Source organism: Podarcis cretensis (assembly GCF_951804945.1).
Source record: "Podarcis cretensis genome assembly, chromosome: Z".
NCBI classification, from domain to species: Eukaryota; Metazoa; Chordata; class Lepidosauria; order Squamata; family Lacertidae; genus Podarcis; species Podarcis cretensis.
In genome coordinates this window covers 18,495,280-18,511,374 of record NC_137184.1, presented here as the reverse complement: position 1 = coordinate 18,511,374, position 16,095 = coordinate 18,495,280, and the positions used below count along the sequence as shown (strand labels likewise).

The 16,095-nt window shown below is 47.4% G+C and overlaps 1 protein-coding gene across 1 annotated transcript in view; it reads left to right on the top strand.

Moving 5' to 3' along the window:
• Positions 1-12,895, top strand: part of GPSM1 (G protein signaling modulator 1) — a 55,131-nt gene extending 42,236 nt beyond the window's left edge. Inside the window, exons 12-14 of the mRNA XM_079961324.1 lie at positions 6,158-6,320; positions 9,318-9,526; positions 12,077-12,895. Coding sequence (XP_079817450.1) covers positions 6,158-6,320; positions 9,318-9,526; positions 12,077-12,265 — 561 coding nt within the window. The 3' untranslated portion in view covers positions 12,266-12,895. The remainder of the gene's footprint in view (positions 1-6,157; positions 6,321-9,317; positions 9,527-12,076) is intronic.
• The last annotated feature ends 3,200 nt before the right edge of the window (positions 12,896-16,095 follow it).

The following is a 16,095-nucleotide window of genomic DNA, read 5'->3' as shown; positions in this document are numbered from 1 at the left end:
GAGAGGGCTCTTGTGCTCTGGTCCTGTCTATGGGTCTCCCATTGGGGCATCTGGTTGGCCACTGTGAGGACAGGGTGCTCGACTAGATGGGCCCACTTTGCCCTGATCCATCAGGGGCTCTTCTGGGGTTCATGCAGATTGTTACAGTTCTGCTATTCAGAACTGAATAATTCTAAACTTTCAGATTCTAACACGGAGAAGAAGGGTTGATTCACCAGAATCACAGAATTAGAAAGGACCCCAAGGGTCACCTAATGCAGGAATCTCAACTAAAACCATTCCTCACAGCTGTCGATCCATCCTCTGCTTAAAAACCACCAAAGAAGGAGAGCTGACCTTCCTTTCCTTCTAGATTCCTTCCCTTCCTCAAAGAACCGGCAATTTAATCTCATTCTCACCCTTTTCTTGAGTCGGCTTTCTGTTTTAAGTGCCATAAGGCCGGCAGCTAACTTTAAATACTTGTGGGGGCTGCAGGAGGCGAAGTGTGGGGGAAACTCACTCCTAGGAAGGGTATTTATAATCAGCAGGTGATGCCATTGGAGGAGGATGGAATTGGAATAGGCAGCACAACAACTTAACTCCTAGTGGGGCATGAGGCTTAACTGGGCTCAGAAGAAGGATGTTTTGCAAACTTGCAAGACCTCCTCCTGCTCTCCAGATGCGTTGGACTACAATGCCCACCAGCTGCCAGGCAGCACAGCTATCAGATGACCCTGGGGCTGGTGCAATTTGTAGGGGAAAGTGTTGTTTACAGAGAACCAGCCTGACAGAAGCTGCTTTAGACCCAGGCATACTCTAGGACTGTGGGATTCTTTTTGACCTGCACATAGTTTTCCGCCAGGCTCAAGAAAAAGCAAAAATAGAAGGAAAGAGAAAGAAGTTGGGTGTTCCTGCTCAGTAGGTGGTGGCATACCTGTCAACGTTTCCCTTTTTTTAAGGGAAATTCCTTTATTCCGAATAGGATTCCTCGCAAGTAAAGGGAAAAGTTGACAGCTATGGGTGGTGACAGCAGGGGTTGTTGCCCCAGTGCAGTGGGTAGCCAGTCACCTGCCCAGGCCAACCATGAGAGTCAGTCCCCAGGTCACACAGGAGGCTTCTTTGAGCTTGTCCTGGACAAATATCTACTCTACATCCCTGCAGTGTAGGAATCCCAGCTGAAGAATCCCTGACAAAAGGCCACCTGCCCTCCATTTCAAAACAACCATGGAAGGGTATGATAAATAATAATAATTAATAGTAATACTTCAGTTGTGAAGCTCACAGTTTCCATTTCTCAACCTCCCCCTGCCATGCTGCATGAATTCCGCCCCATTCCTGCTCTCCCAGACTTTGCCACAGAGAGAAAAAAGGAGCACAGATTCTCTTCTGGGCATTTGGGGCTTTTCATTTCTTATCCTTCTACCCCCAAACCACCATGGGCACAGACCTGCTGCGATTCCTGCATTGCAGGAGCTTCGGCTGGATGACCCTTGGGGTCCTTCCCAACTCTACAATTCTAGGACTCTGTGACAATGGGGACAACAGCAAACACCAACACAGCTGTGCAAATGCCCCCAAAGTACAGCTCTTCAGAGCAAAGCGATCGGTGGTTGACCCAAATGAGCACCTTTTGCCAGACAGCCGGGTTATTTTTATCCCAGCCTCCCTGTATGCAGGGAAGCCCCAGAGCTCTTCCTGACAGCTTAACGCCCAAAGAAATGGCCAAAAATGCAAGCAGCTGCATGGATCCGTTATTGTATGCATACACACTCTGCCCCACAGGAACAGTAGAATCGTAGAGTTGGAAAGGACTCCCAAGGGTCATCTAGTCCAACTCCCTGCAGTGCAGAAATCACAGCTAAAGCATCCCTGGCAGACAGCCACCCAACCTCTGCTTAAAAGCTTCCAAGGAAGGAAAGTCCACCGCCTTCCAAGGGAGTCTGTACCAAGGGACTCCCTCTGTCAGAACAGCTCCTGCCCTCAGGAACTTCTTCCTAATGTTCCTTTCTTGTCATCTGAAGCTTCAGGTTCCAGTCGTGAACAAGCTGCCTCCTATTCCAGGTGGCAGCCCTTCAGATATTTGAAGGTGGATCTCATGTCTCCTCTCAGTGTCCTCATATCCAGGCTAAACATCCCCATCTCCCTCAACCATTCCTCATCAGGCTTGGTTTCCAAGACCCTCCATCATCTCTGTCACCTTCCTCTGCACACCTTTCCAGCTTGTCAATATCCTTCTGCAGAGGGTCTTTTTGGGGTGGGGGTTTCTCAAGAGATACACAAGTGGTCTTTAAAGCTGGTTCCCTCTCCGGGAACCATCAGAACAAAAGAGGGAGGGAGGGAGGGAGGGAGTTATTGCATAAAAAGCATAAGAAAAGCTTGCTGCGTCCAGCCAGTGGCCCATCCAGCTTAGCAGCCTCTTCTCACAGTGGCCAACCTGATGCCCGTAGGAATCCCTCAAGGAGGACCCAAGAACAACAGCCCTCACACACACACACCCATGGTTTTTAACAACTTAATAGCTCTCTTCTCTATGGATTTTTCTAATGTTGTTTTAAAGCCATCCAAGTTGGTGGCCATCACTGTCTCCTGTGGGAATTCCATAGTTCTTAACTGGGATCATAGACACTACCCTAAGGTTACCAGATTTCCCCCCCCCCAATGAATCCAGGGACACTTTTCAACTTCAATGGCTTTTGTCAGGGGATTGATTTGTAAATCTGGGGACTGTCCCCATGAAACAGGGACGTCTGGTAACCTTACTCTACCCCAGAAGCTAGAGATTCCCCAAACCAGCAGGGACTGGGTTAACAGCACAGCTTGCTAAACACAGGGAAATAATTCGTCTTCTAGCAATGCTGAAGGGAGAAAATAAAACACACACACTCACTTGCCTTCTATTTAGGGCAGCATCGAAATTAGCCACCCAGTGGAGGAATCTGGCCTTTTGAGCTGCCTGAAGGCTGATCAAGAATTAAGAGAGAAAATAAAAAAAAAATCTCCTCCTTGCCATGGGGGGGGGGGGAGGATCTGCTATTGAAAGATGATTCCCACAGCCAGTGGGAAGAGGGTGATAGCAGAGGCAGATTTAGGGTAGTGGTAGGTGACTCCCTAATGAGGAGGACAGAGACAGCGGTGTACAGAAGCAACAGGATGTCCTGGGAGTTGTGTTGTCTTCCAGGTACAAAGGTTAACAACAGGGCAGAGAAGTTGCCAAGCTGACCACAATTCACCTTCCTTTTGATTCATAGGGGGTACAAATGACACTACCAGACACAGACTTCAACATACAGCAAAGGGACTATGAGAGTCTGGGCAGGAAGCTGAAGGACTTTTGAGCACAGGTGGTTTTTCCATCACTCCTTCCTGTTGAAGGTCATGGCTCAGGAAGAAAGAGGAAAATACTGGAAGTAAACCACTGGCTGCGCAGGTGCTGTCGCCAGGTTAGGTTTGGCTTCCTGGTCCATGGTCTCTGCTTCCTTGAGGAAGAACTTCTTGCCAGAGATGGATCGCACCTGACATTGGTTGGCAAGGATGTGTTTGCTAATCGTCTCACAAACCTGATCAGGATTGCTTTAAACCAAATCCTGAGGGTGGGGTTGGGGAAACAATATTACAAACCACTGGGGAATACCTGGTACTGGGAATAATAGCTTCACTGATGCACAGGAAACTGAGGTGGTCCTCCAGAAACCTGCTAAAGGGCAGGGAACTACAAGAAGGAAGCAGCTAGAGGGAATGACTCAAATGCACAAAGCAGGAACACCATCTGGGGGGGGGGCTGAGGGCTACCTCAAATTTTGGAGGGAAGGGCCCCCTCAAAATTGCACGACTCTGCATGACATGCTCACCTCACTCGCACACGCTGCAGGGTGTGCTGATGTCACTCACACAAGCCGCATGGCATGCACACAACATGTCAGCACACCCTCACGCACATGGCATGAGAATGCCCCATGGTGTGGGTGCATAACATCAGCACTTTCTTGGTCAATGTATGCCATTGGGTAGGGGAGGGGTACATTGAGATGAGCAGCTAGTTTTATTGTGCTTTTGAATTTATCCCAAATTTTCCTGCCTGCTTCTCACCTCAACATCTTGCAAATTAAGTGTCTTCCCACTTATAATACATACAGTGGTACCTCGGGTTAATTCATTCTGGAGGTCCGTACTTAACCTGAAACTGTTCATAACCTGAAGCACCACTTCAGCTAATGGGGCCTCCCGCCGCGCCGCCGGAGCACGATTTCTGTTCTCATCCTAAGCAAAGTTCTTAACCTGAAACACTATTTCTGGGTTAGTGGAGTCTGTAACCTGAAGCGTATGTAACCTGAAGCGTATGTAACTTGAGGTACCACTGTACTGAAAACCATCAGTGCCATGCTGATGTAGTGGCATCTAAGGTTGATCTTGTCTGGTTCATACACTGAGCCACTAGGTCCCAGAATTTATGCTCCCTTTGTTCAGACACTGCCAGCCCTAATTCTTGCCACTGTCATGTCACAAAATTCACTTGTTTATTCTTTAGGATTTTCTTATACGCCACTCTTATCTCACTCATATTTCCCTTATTAATTTCAGAATGTTCTCCCCCCCCAAACAACAACAACAACAACAACAACAACAACATGATAGCTCATAAAAGATCTTGTTTTGTCTCCTTGCATTGCCCATCAACTCAGCTTCTTTAGTTTCCCTGTATACCACTTGTAGCACTGGGATTGATCAGATAGCATCTGATGACTGTATTAACATACAGAAAATCCGAGACCGTATTTGTTAAATTGTTCATAAGGCAATGTCGCCAGAATCCTATGTATATCGTCATTCATCTTCAAATACCATTTCACTCTCATCATACCCAAAGATTTGCCAGCTGCATGAGGGTTCTGCTGGGAGCAGGCAGTCCAGGACAAGGGCTAAGATAATTGAAAGTGGGAAACGGTCGCTTTCAGTTCTTACCAGGACATCTATTGATTTCACCAAGCTGAAGAGTGGTGAAGCTGTGAAGTAGTCTATGACATTTCCTCCCTTATTGTGTAGAAAAGTACGTTGGCCATTTGAAGCATCCCTGGACACGCATCTAATATTTAAAAAGTCCCATTCTAGGAGTTTCCGGCCTTGACGGTTGACTTTCTTGTCCATAGAAGTGCGAGGGAAGGGGAAAAAAATATCCTCCAGGTCTAGCCTTTGTGGTACTAGAATTCTCTCTGAACCATCCAGATGCTGACGTTAAAATCCCTGAATAGTAGAATTTGGGCACCCCACTTATTTGAGCTATAAGAGTTGTTGGATCCCTCCAAATCTTAGCCACCACAGCTAAATATTAATGCAGGAAAATGGGCCTCCTGCCACTGCATTAAGCTGTAGTGGCAGGAAATATTCACAAAGGAGACCAGACTCCACAGCGCAGATTTCCCCAGCTTAATTCAGTGAGTGGTCAGGGGCAGTGGTCCAACCCTCACTTCCTCATCCCTTTAATTGCTTCTTAACTGATGGAAGACTTTCCTAGGAGCATCCCTGTAAATGCAAGGGGCTGATATGCTATTTCCAAGTTTCTTGTAAGCAGATAATATCAGATTTTTGCAGGAGCATTGTCAAAACTTTGTCTCATTTTCTGTTGTCCCACCGTTCCAGGTTCCAAGTGACAAGGGAAGTTCCACATAGAGTGCATTATAATAATCCAGTGTTTTAATGATATTAATACTATTTTTGAACACATATATATATATATATAAGTGGTGCCCGCAAGACAAATGCCTCGCAAGACGAAAAACCCGCTAGACGAAAGGGTTTTCCGTTTTTCGAGGCACTTCGCAAGACGAATTTCCCTATGGGCTTGCTTCGCAAGACGAAAACGTCTTGCGAGTCTTGCGAGTTTTTTTCCTTTTTTCCCCTTTTTCTAAGCCGCTAATAGCCGCTAAGCCGCTAATAGCGCTAAGCTGCTAATAGGGATGCTTCGCAAGACGAAAAAACCGCTAGACGAAGAGACTCGCGGAACGGATTATTTTCGTCTTGCGAGGCACCACTGTATGTGTGTGTGCAATCTTGCCATCTGATTTTGAAGAATATGTAGGAACTGGGATGCATTTAGACAGCTGAGTTCTGGTTTTGATGATCCACTTTAAATATGGTGGGAAATTGAGACTGGAAAAAAACTATTATTATTTCTTCTTTGCAGAAAATCAAGCGAGCGCCTTCAGACGAGGAGTGCTTCTTTGAGCTGCTGAGCAAATTCCAGAGCAACCGGATGGATGACCAACGCTGTCCCTTAGAGGAAGGCCAGAAGGAGACCGAAGAAGCTACAGTGGCCACCCTGGTGCCTGCCCTGGAGGAGAAGACCTGTAAGCTTTTGTTGAGCTGCTCCCAGGGCCCTTGCTGTGCTGGGCTAAATATGTGTCCCCATCTGTCTTAAATAAGGGCAGATAAAAGGAAGGATATCTTCATGCAGCACTGTTAATCTGCGGAAATTCTTCCTGCAGGTACCATTGAGGGTCACCAACTTGAAGGGCTTTAAAAAAGAATTAGACGCATTCATGGGCGAGAGGGCTATCATTGAAACCGGATGTTGGAGGTTTCATGGCAGAGAAAATAAATTCATGCAGCACAGTGATAATTTGTGGAACTCCCTCCCACAAGAGACCATGATGACCACCAACTTGGATGAACACATTCTGAACTCTGTGCTGCATTAATACATCTATCCTTTTATCCAGCCCTGCAGCTGGATCAGGCCAAATATCCTGTTCCCACAATGGCCAGTCAGATACCCTAAAGGGAAACCCACATGCAAGAGCACTCTCCCCTCCTGGGGTTTCTAGCAACTAGTATAATCAAGAAGCGTTTACTGCCCCCAACTGTGGAGGCAGGCCATAGCCATCTTGGCTAGTAGCCATCAACAACCTCCTCCTCCTCCTAAAGCAGTCCAAGTAGGTGGCCATCACTGCCTCCTGTAGGAGGCAGTTCCACAGATTAATTCTGTGCTGCAAAATGAATCCTCTCAACATTCACCTTCGTTGGATGCCTGCGAGTTCAAAGTCGACACTTCCTTGCATCAAAATATTAAGCAGGGGTTTGTGTGCATGGATCAAGAGAGGAAGCTCCAGAAAAAAACAGGCACAGGAGATGCAGGCAGAGCGCCAAAGCTGCGAGGCAGGCAGGAGGCAGTGTTGAAAAGGTCAGGCTGTGTTATGACAAGGAGCGGGGTTGAGCGAGGCTCTCTCGCTCCTAAAAATAGAAGGAGTGCTTCTTGTCATCCCTGCTGATGCGGGAGCGCCCCTGGGGGCTCTTGCTTTCCTCCACAGGGCCCACACCTCCTCCTCCTTGCTTCAAAGTATTTGGACACATACAAAAGCACTGAGGGACCCATCTAGTCCAGCATCCTCTTCTCACAGTAGCGAACCTTGACATCTGAAGGGGGGGGCATTCCACAGGGGGAGCGCAGCTACTGAGAAGGCCCTCTGATTGGTTCCCTGTAACTTCACCTCTCACAATAAGGGAACTGCCAGAAGGTCCTCAGAGGAGGACCTCAGTGTCCAATGGAGGTAGAGATGCTCCTTCAGGTATACAGGGCTGAGGCCATTTTAGGTCAATGGCCAATACTTCTAATTGTGCTCAGAAATGTACTGGGAACCAATGTAGATCTTTTAGAACCATTGTTAAATGGTCCCAGCAGCTGCTCCCAGTCACCAGTCTGGCAGCCGCATTTTGGTTTAGTTGTACTTTCCAAGTCACCTTCAAAGGTAGCCCCACATAGAGAGCATTGCAGTAGTCCAAAGTGTGTGTGGGGGGGAGAGATAACCAGGGCATTTACCACTCTGGAAGACAGTACACAGGCAAGTAGGGTCTGAGCCTGCGTACCAGATGGAGCTGGTAAACAGCCGCCCTGGGCACAGAATTAACCAGTGCTTCTATGGACAGCTGTGAGACCAAAATGGCCTCCAGGCATCACACCTGGTCCTTCAGGGGCACAGTTACCCCATTCAGAAGTAAGGAATCCTCCTGCCTGCCTGCCTCCTGTCCCCCAGAAAAAAAGTACTCAATCCAATGACCACCATCCACCCCGCCCCCCAACCGACTCTGTTCACACATCTATCTAAGCTAGCGGGCACATCTTATGCCAGGAGTTCTGCAGAGTAACTATGTGTATTGCAAGCTGCTGAGCAAGGGTTGTTGCTGGGACTAATTCTGAGCAGTGTGTTCCACAAGATGCTGGTATTTGCTGATAAAATCCTCGATTACTTCAGAGCAAGCAACCTGGAATAATTTCTAATCACTGCACTACAATTTGCAATTATTATTATCATTATCATCATTATCATCACAGAATTATAGAGTGGGAAGAGACTGCCAGCAGTCATCCAGCCCAGCCCCCTGCAATGCAAGAATCACAACTAAAGAATCCCTGATAGCTGCCCTTCCAACCTCTGCTTAAAAACCTCCAATGAATCCTGAATTCATAGGGTTGGGAGGGACTCTAAGAGTCATCTAGTCCAACCCAGGGTCCCCCCAGGGTTCTGCTTTTTAATGTACTCACCTGAGTACATTATACTGTACCTATACTGTAAGCAATTTTTTAAAAAAATCTTTATAAATGACTTAGATGTAGGAATTGAGGGGGATACACTGTATTTGCAGATGATGCTAAACTGAGAGGGGAGGCTAATACAGTGGTACCTCCAGTTACTAACTTAATTCGTTCCGGAGGTCCGTTCTTAAGCCAAAACCGTTCTTAACATGAAGCGCACTTTCGCTAATGGGGCCTCCCGCTACTCCCGCCGCTGGCGCACGACTTCCGCTCGCATCCTGGGGCAAAGTTTGCAACTAGGGGCATCTACTTCTGGGTTAGCGGAGCTCATTACCCGATGCATTCGTTAAGGAGAACAGTACGTAACCTGAGGTTCCACTGTACCACAGAAGATAGAATGAATTTCAGTGAGATCAAATGTCAGATTCTGCACTTAGGCAGGAATAACCAGATGCACAGGTATAGGTTGGGGAACACCTGGCTTGACAGTAGTGGATGTGAAAAGGGATCCAGGGATCTTAGTAAACCACAAACTTGACATGAGTCAACAGTGTGATGCAGCAGCAAAAAAAGCTAATGCAGTTCTAGGCTGCATCTGCAGAAGGAAGGAATGGAAACTGAGCTTTCCAACTAAACTATTATGGTTATGATTATTATTTTCTTCATTGGAGATCTTAAAGCAGAGGCTGGGTGGCTACCTGCCAGGGACACTTCAGCTGAGTTTCCTGATTTGCAAGCGGTTGGACTAGGTGAAGACCCTGGGGATCATCTATTCTGTTTCTGCAATAACATTTCTTTCTTCCTGCACTGGCAGCCCAGTCCTCAATGGCCTCCCCACAGACTGAGGAGCTCTTCGACCTCATCGCCAGCTCCCAGAGCCGGCGGCTGGACGACCAGCGGGCCAGCGTGGGCAGCCTGCCAGGCCTGCGCATTACCCCCAACAACCTCAGCCACCTCCGCAGGGAAGGCGGCACACAGCAGGAGCCAGGCGACGAGTTCTTCAACATGCTCATGAAGTGCCAGGTATGTTTTGAGCATGGCTAATCACTTGACATCATTAAACCCACTTCAGAAACTGTCAGTTCCCGGCTTTTGAAAATCTTGGGGCTTATTTTTTTGCTCTGTTCTTTTTTGGGGAGGGTTGAAGTTGTGGAAGGGTACTCATCCAGCTCTGAAGGGGTCCTGTTCAGAGCACTGGTCCATAGAACCACTGAATTGCAAACTCAAGTGAATTGCAGAGTTGGAAGGTACCCCAAGAGTCATCTAGTCCAACCCCAGACAATGCAGGAATCATCGCTAAAGCATCTATTGATTTAAAAATATCTATACTACGATACATTTTTAAATGTCTGAGTGCATAAACGCAAACTCATGTGAAACTTTAAAATCAGAAAGAATCTGACCATTATGGGGAAAAGATGTATTCTTAATTGCTTGCATAGGCCAAACAAAAGGGGACAGTATTCCAGAGGGCAGGGCGGATGACATAGGAACATAAGAAGAGCCTACTGGATCAGGCCAATGGGCCATCTAGGTCAGCATCCTGTTCTCACTGTCACCAAATGCTGCTTAGGATCTAGGAGTCCCGATAGACTGCCTCTGGACCTGGAGGCTTCCAAGCATGTCACAAAAGCATTTCTAGATCAGGCCAATGGCCCACCTAGGTCAGCATCCTGTTCTCACAGTGGCTAACAGATGCCTCTGTTGGGAAATGGGCAAGGAGGATCAAAGCACAAAAGCGCTTTACCCTCCTATGAGTCTCAGCAACTGGGATTCGAAAGCATTACTGCCTCCAACTGTGGCGGACAGAGCATAGCTATCATGACTGGTAGCCATCAATAGCCCTCTCCTCTGTGACATTGAATGCTCAGTTTCTTGTTGCTATAAAAAGAGCCGATCAACAACATTCCTGCAGGTGATCTCAGTGATGGAACTAGGATGTTACAGTTTTAGGCAGTCCCATAGACCTAAGATGTCCAGGGCTTGACCCCAGCTCAGGAGATGACTAACTTGGATGGCTTTAAAAGAGAGCTGCTGAGGACTATTCGCCACAATGACTCTGCTCTGCCTCCACGGCCACAGGCAGCAATGCTGCCGGAAACCACAGGAAGGGAGAATTGGTGTTGCACTGGAATCCTGCTTACTGGTTTCACATATAGGCACTTGGGCAGCCACTGTGAGAACAGGATGCTGGACTAGGCAGCCAGAGAAGATTATAGCATAGAATCATAGCATTGGGGGGGGGGGACCATTTGTCATCTAGCTCAACCTGCTGCAATGCAATTTCTGGGCAGTATTCCACCAGCTACTGGTCCTTGCTGATAAGGTTCTACATGACTTGGGAGCAAGTGACCCGAAGGACTGTCAGTGAGCGTTGGTTCCAAATTAACTACGCCAGTGTGACGTGGTGGTTAGAGTCTGGGAGATCAGGGTTCAAATCTGCCATTGGCCATGAAGTCCATGTTGGGGTAGTCCCTCACTCTCAGTCAACCTACCTCACAGGGTTTTTGTGGGGTGGGGGGAGAACCACATATGTCCCCTTTAGATCATTGGAGGAAAGAAAATGCAATAAATAAACAATAATCCCAAGGATCATTTAGCCCAGCCTAGGACTTGCCGATCAGAAGGTCGGCGGTTCGAATCCCCGCAACGGGGTGAGCTCCCGTTGCTTGGTCCCTGCTGCTGCCAACCTAGCAGTTCGAAAGCACCTCAAAGTGCAAGTAGATAAATAGGTACCACTCTGGCGGGAAGGTAAACGGCGTTTCCGTGTGCTGCTCTGGTTCGCCAGAAGCGGCTTAGTCATGCTGGCCACATGACCCAGAAGCTGTACGCCGGCTCCCTCGGCCAATAAAGTGAGATGAGCACCGCAACCCCAGAGTCGGTCACGACTGGACCTAATGGTCAGGGGTCCCTTTACCTTTACCTGCAGTGCAGGAATCACAACTAAAGAACCCCCAACCTTTGCTTTAAAAACTCCAAGGAAAGAGAGTCCACCACCTTTGGAGGAAATAAATAAATAAATAAATAAATAAATAAATAAATAAATATCCTGCCCTCCCCAGCCGAAGCCAGGCTCAGAGCAGCTAACAACAGTAAAATAATAAAACATTCTAAAATCATTTCATTATAAAGTCAGTTCAAATCAAATTAATGGCAACCACTGGGCTAGAGTTCTGTGAGGATTGCCAAAGGCTGTGCCTTGGCCGAAGGCCTGGTGGAACCGCTCTGTCTTGCAGGCCCTGCGGAAAGATGTCAAGTCCCGCAGGGCCCTAGTCTCTTGTGACAGAGTGTTCCACCAGATTGGGGCCACGGCCGAAAAGGCCCTGGCTCTGGTTGAGGCCAGCATAAACTCCCTGTGGACCTCCAATATGTTTTTGTTTGAAGACCGTAAGGTCCTCCGTGGGACATACCAGGAGAGGCGGTCCCATATTGTAGGATCTGAAGGGACACCCCCCCCCCCCCGCAAGGATCATCTAATCCAAGCCAGTCCTAAACCGCCTGACTCTCTGCTCCTCTCTGTGATGTCTCCCTCCTTCACTTCTTCTTCTTCTCGTTCCTCCTCCCCATCCCTAGTCCTCTCGCATCGATGACCAGCGCTGCGCAGCCCCCGATGCCACCCCACGCGGTCCCACTGTGCCAGATGAAGATTTCTTCAGCCTCATTCAGAGGGCCCAGGCCAAGCGCATCGACGAGCAGAGGGTGGACCTAGCCTTGGGTGAAGAGGAAGACGAAGAAGATGAAGCACAGCCCAGTCCCAGCTAAGACCGGTCCCCCGTGCAGGGTCTGGACTGAGCCCTAGTGCTGTGAGGATGCAGGCGCTGGGGGGGGGGGCGAGACATTGGGGCAATCTCAACTGTAGCAGTCCCGCCTCAAGGGAGCGGCTCTGAACAAGGCCCATTTCTTGGAGGGGAGCTGTTATCCTAGAGGTGCTGGGGATGGAAAGTTGAGTGTGCCTCTACCAGCAGGGGCAGTCTACCTCTAAGCTCCTAGAGACATTCATAAAAATGTACAGTTGGAAGAGTGCCCCTAAGGTTCAACTAACCCAGCCCCCTCCAATGCAGGATTCACAGCTAAAGCGTCCCTGACAGATGGCCTTCCATTGGTTTCAGGGAAGAGGACAGGAGTAGTGGGGGAGGGGTTGCTTTTCACTCCTTCCCACATCTCCGAGCCCAGTCGAAACTGGAAATCAAGCCACCTGCAGGAATATCTCTGCCAAGATTCAATATATTCGCTAATTTATTCTATATACGATGTGTGTTAGACAATATAATTTTATTGAGGGGAGGGGTCCTTTATCTGCATGGTACTTTCCCCATCCCCATAAAAATCAAAGAGCTGCCAAATGAATTCTGTGGGGGAAGAGGGTGCTTATTAAACATTTTTGGAACACAAGGTCTTTTGGTGTTTTATTTCAGCTTCCGACTCTGAAACCAAGACGAAGCTGGGAGGGGGGGGGGAGAGAAGAGTCTAATTCGCCCCACATGGCATTTTGGGGTGGGGGTAACAGAGAAGGGTCACTTCCAGCTTCCCTGCCATTATTTGGCAAAGGGCCAAACCACATTCCAGGTGGCTCAAGCCATCCCTTCTGATGGATCCTGAAACCAGAATCCTCTCTTGGGATTTGGCCACCAGCCCCCACTTGAAATACTGTTTTGCCATTTTTTAAATAGCTGCTTCTCATTACAAAAATCACACCTCAGCACTGTACAGGGTGCAACTTGGGGCCTGGCCCTCTTCTATGGATTTGGAGGCATAAATTGTAGGATGCGGAGGGACCCCCAGTGGTCATCCAGCTGAGCCCCCTGCAAGGCAGGAATCACAACTAAAGCATGCCTGACAGGTGGCCATCCAACCAATCATGACATCGAATGACCAGCATATGGGTGGCCCTGCCCAGCTATCTGCATGGGGGAGATAAAAGAACAGGCCCACCATGCCAATCACACCTGGTGCACAGCTTTGCATATAATTAGGGTTTTAAAAAAAACACCCTGACGTTCAGAGCATCAGAAGAGTCTGCTGGATCAAGTCAATGACCCACCTAGTCCAGCAACACTTGCCTGCCAGAAACCAGCAAGCAGTCCAAACACAAGAGCTCTCTGCCCTCTTGTGGCTTCCAGAAACTTGTATTCAGAAACATTGCTGTCTGCAACTGTGGGGGGTCAGAGCTTGGCCATCATGGCTAGATGCCATCGACACCTCTCTCCTACTGCATGAATTTCCCTTATCCTTCAAAGCCATCCATGTTGGTGTCAACAGCTGCCTTCTGTGTCAGTACCATAGTCTAAGAAGGACTTTCATTTATCTGATCTGAATCTCCCAATGTACAACTTCATTGGATGTCCACAAGAGGAAGAAAAACTTTTCTCCACTTTGTCCAGGCCGTGCATAATTTTATAAACTTATCTCGTGTCACCTTTTCCTCACCTTTAGTCCAAGCTAAAAAGCCCCACACACTGCAACCATTTTTCACTCCACCACCTCCCTTAATCATTTGGGTTGCCCTTTTCTAAACTTTTCCCAACTTTAATATCCTTTGTGGTGTTTATAGTGTATTGACATTGCACTCAACACTGCAAGAGTCAAAGTACGAAGGGGTCATAAATCAAACACAATCAGATTCTTCCTCCATCCTTTCGCCAGCTCTGTTTTAAAAATCTTTCCTGATGTTCTGCTGCCATCTGTTGGAAAATCTCTCACCCCACACAAAATACCTGAGCATCTTTTCTTGAGGCTGCCAGGCCTCATATGGAGCAACCTTTTGCTAACCTGCTACCCTCCAGGGACTTTGGACCATGGTCCCTCCCATAAAGCAGATGGCTGTATTGGGAGCTGATGGGAGATGTGGTCCTAAATGGCTTGAGGGCACTTAAGGAAAAATGTTCACCGTCAAGCCATTTCAAAAAGCATCAATGTGCTTGAGGATTTACGGCGCTTCTCCTGGAACAGAGCCAGGCCAAGCCACCCACACCCCTCCTTCTCATTGAGTCCTCTCAGTTTGGGAAAGGTTGCCCCTCACACCTTCCATCTACAAGGTTGAGAGTAATGGCTGTATTGGCTCAGCACACTAACACCCTGCAAATTTAAATCAGAGAAGCACAGATCTATAAGGACTAGAATCTTACTTTATTTTTAGGCAAGGTGCTGTAGCTCAATGGCATAGCATTCACCTTGCATGCAGAAGGCCCCAGGTTCCCTTTTGTTCAGAACCATGAGAACTAGAATATTCCCCAAACCACAGTGTGCAGCATCAGTCCTACTCTGTGGCCTTGACACACATCTGTGCAAGTCAGGAGCAGTTGTGGCTACTCAACTGCTTCAATCGGCAGAACTGGCACTACTACAGGTGCCACACAATTCCGTTTCTGCATTTGTAAGACACTTCATGTAGAAACACCTACACTTCGGAACTCCCTCTCCTTTGATATCAAGCAAGCACCTTCACTGTATTCTTTTTGTTGCGTGCCAAAAACATTCTTGTTTAGACAAGTCTGTCCAGATGCTTAGAAAGCTGGTGTGAATCTTCAGGACCCTGCCACAGCCGGCGCAGTGCAGATTTTGTGTGTGTGTTTTAAAATGCTTTTGCTTTTGAACTTTTGAACTTAAAGAAACATAACACAAAATCAAAGTTATCCCTAACAAAAAATAAATAAACAGAAAAAATATCAGTATCTGTTACACTTTATCACAGTCTTCTTTTGGTTCCAATGACTTCCCGCTATTTCCATATGGCTTTAAATATGTATTTATCTAACACATCTCTGTTTTCAATAATTACCGTACTTGTCAAGATATTGTACTTTCTTAAACTTGTTCAGTGGATTACAGAAGTTATTCAAAGGCTACCAAAGACTTCATGCTATTACAATCCTTAATGTAATTTTTAAATAAACCCCATTTGTTAAAAAATACTTGGTCTGCATGGTCTCTTATTTCTAATAGCTTAGCCAGCTCTGTGTATTCCATTAACTTTTGTTACCACTCCGACTTTGAAGGTATTTTTCCTCCTTTCCAGTTTGAGGCTATTAGAATTAGACCTTGAAGGTATTTTTCCTCCTTTCAAGTTTGTGGCTATTAGAATTATTGCGGCCACTGTCGCATATAAAAATAATTTCCTTACATTTTTTTTGTATATCAGGACATAATATTCAGAAAAGGAAAGCCTCTGGGGTTTTTTTTTATAAACATAACCTTAAGCATTTTTTAAAGTTCCATATATATTTCATCCCAGAATTCATTGATTATTATTTTTTTGTATGTTCACCACATATGCAGCATAGATCCCACTGCTTCTCCACATCTACAACATTTATTTGATACATTCAGTGCAGATCTTCAAGAAAGCCCAGGAGATGGAGGCCAAAGGCTGGAAGTACCAGTTTACTGCCAACTTCCTGGAGAATTACAATGAGTCTCTGCGGGACCTGCTGGTGTTGCGCCCTAAGAGGGGCTGTGAGCTGAAGATCCAGAAAGCCAGTGCACGGAGGAACAGCACGCCCCCAACCTCTGCTATGTCCCCGTTGCTTCGGAGCAAGAGGTGCTGAAGGTGCTCCAGAGGGCCCAAGCTCAAGGCCACCTACAGCAGCCTCTCC